General features: G+C 32.4%; 1 protein-coding gene across 2 annotated transcripts in view; it reads left to right on the top strand.

The window, feature by feature from the left end:
* Positions 1–757: 757 nt before the first annotated feature.
* The window catches only part of LOC107687713 (follistatin-related protein 3-like), a 12,911-nt gene continuing 12,296 nt past the window's right edge, over positions 758–1,372 (top strand). For both annotated transcript variants that reach the window (XR_001634157.1, XM_016485161.1), the window contains exon 1: positions 758–1,044. Coding sequence is in view for 1 of the 2 variants with exons in the window: in XM_016485161.1 (XP_016340647.1) it covers positions 969–1,044 (76 nt within the window). In the remaining variant the exon portion in view is untranslated. The remainder of the gene's footprint in view (positions 1,045–1,372) is intronic.

Here is a 1,372-nt window from a genome sequence, read left to right as displayed (position 1 = left end):
TTACATACTATGTACACATCAAGTTACTATGCAAGTACACAGGTATTAGGGACACTTAATATAAAGTGGGACCTACAAATAGTACATCCATTAAAATGTGACTACATATACTGTGGTTTGAGACATTTTGCACATTATAAATAAATGTATATTTTTTTATTTATTACTTCTGTTATAAATACTAGAAGTAAATACTAAAGGAAGCCGGGCTAGCTAGTTGTTCCAAGAGATAAATCTCAGTAACTATTAGGTTTTGGTTCAAACTGCAATTACACAAATTGAGTGTTTTCTCTAGGAGTGGTTTTGTATGTTGGTCAGACAAGATTCAAGTTTATAATTAAGGTAGACTTTAACTGAAAGGTGGATATTTTTGCTTAGGACAATTTTTTTTAATTCAAGGGTAACGCTATATTGAGGTAATCTTATATATATATATATATATATATATATATATATGCCATCTGAAATTTTCTTCTAAATTAGCATTTTTATCGGATATATATAAATATAATATAAGTATATATACAATGTATTTTTTATTTATTTATTTATTGTTTGTAAGGCAAGAATTTGCATTTAAAAAATAAACCAACCCTGAGAAATATTCATAGACTTACTTGCATATACATTTGCCATTAAAGTTATCTTGGTAAATTTCTTGGTTAACTGAGTTCAGACGGACCGAGATGAAGTGTGGGAGTTTTTCAGCCTCATATCCGAGAACTGACTCAAGTACACAACTGCATCAGCAACGTAACTGGCTGGAATTATCGCCCATCCCAGAAGCATAATTTACTCGGGCAAAATATTTATACAGAGGCGGACCGAAATCACTTACAACAAGCCCATTCACGAAACCGAGTGGAAACAACCCACGTTAATAGCTCTCTAGACTTCTTATCAGTCTCAATACTTTTAAGGAACGCCGCTGGTTGAAACATCTGTGTATAGAAATATTCAACAGCATAATGAACTTTTTGGCTGTACTACATTGTGTGATACTTATTTCAGTTTGTGAAATATTTGAAGATCATCGAACGAACGGTAAGTGAACGACTTTACAATATTTTGCATTTCATTATTAGCTTTCTTCATTATTGCTATAGAAGTTTGGCAACTGTAAACTACCTATGTAAGTACTAATCGAGATACTGCCATATGTTTTTATGTGTGTGAAATAAACACACGTTGGTGCGTTTTAAAGAAAACACTAGCGTTAATTTATAATAATGTTTTACGTTTAGTTGATGTACCGTTCAATACTGACAGCGATCGAGCAGCTGTTGCTATGGTTACCTCCTCACGCAAAGGCGATTTCATTGTTGACTAGCGTAAACTTTAGATTTAACATTTGTGGTTACTAAAATGTTGT

The sequence above is a fragment of the Sinocyclocheilus anshuiensis genome, unplaced genomic scaffold (genome assembly GCF_001515605.1).
Source record: "Sinocyclocheilus anshuiensis isolate Anshui unplaced genomic scaffold, SAMN03320099.WGS_v1.1 scaffold305, whole genome shotgun sequence".
In the NCBI taxonomy this organism is placed as follows: Eukaryota; Metazoa; Chordata; class Actinopteri; order Cypriniformes; family Cyprinidae; genus Sinocyclocheilus; species Sinocyclocheilus anshuiensis.
Note: the sequence above shows the minus strand (reverse complement) of the source record. Positions and strands in the feature narration are given on the sequence as shown.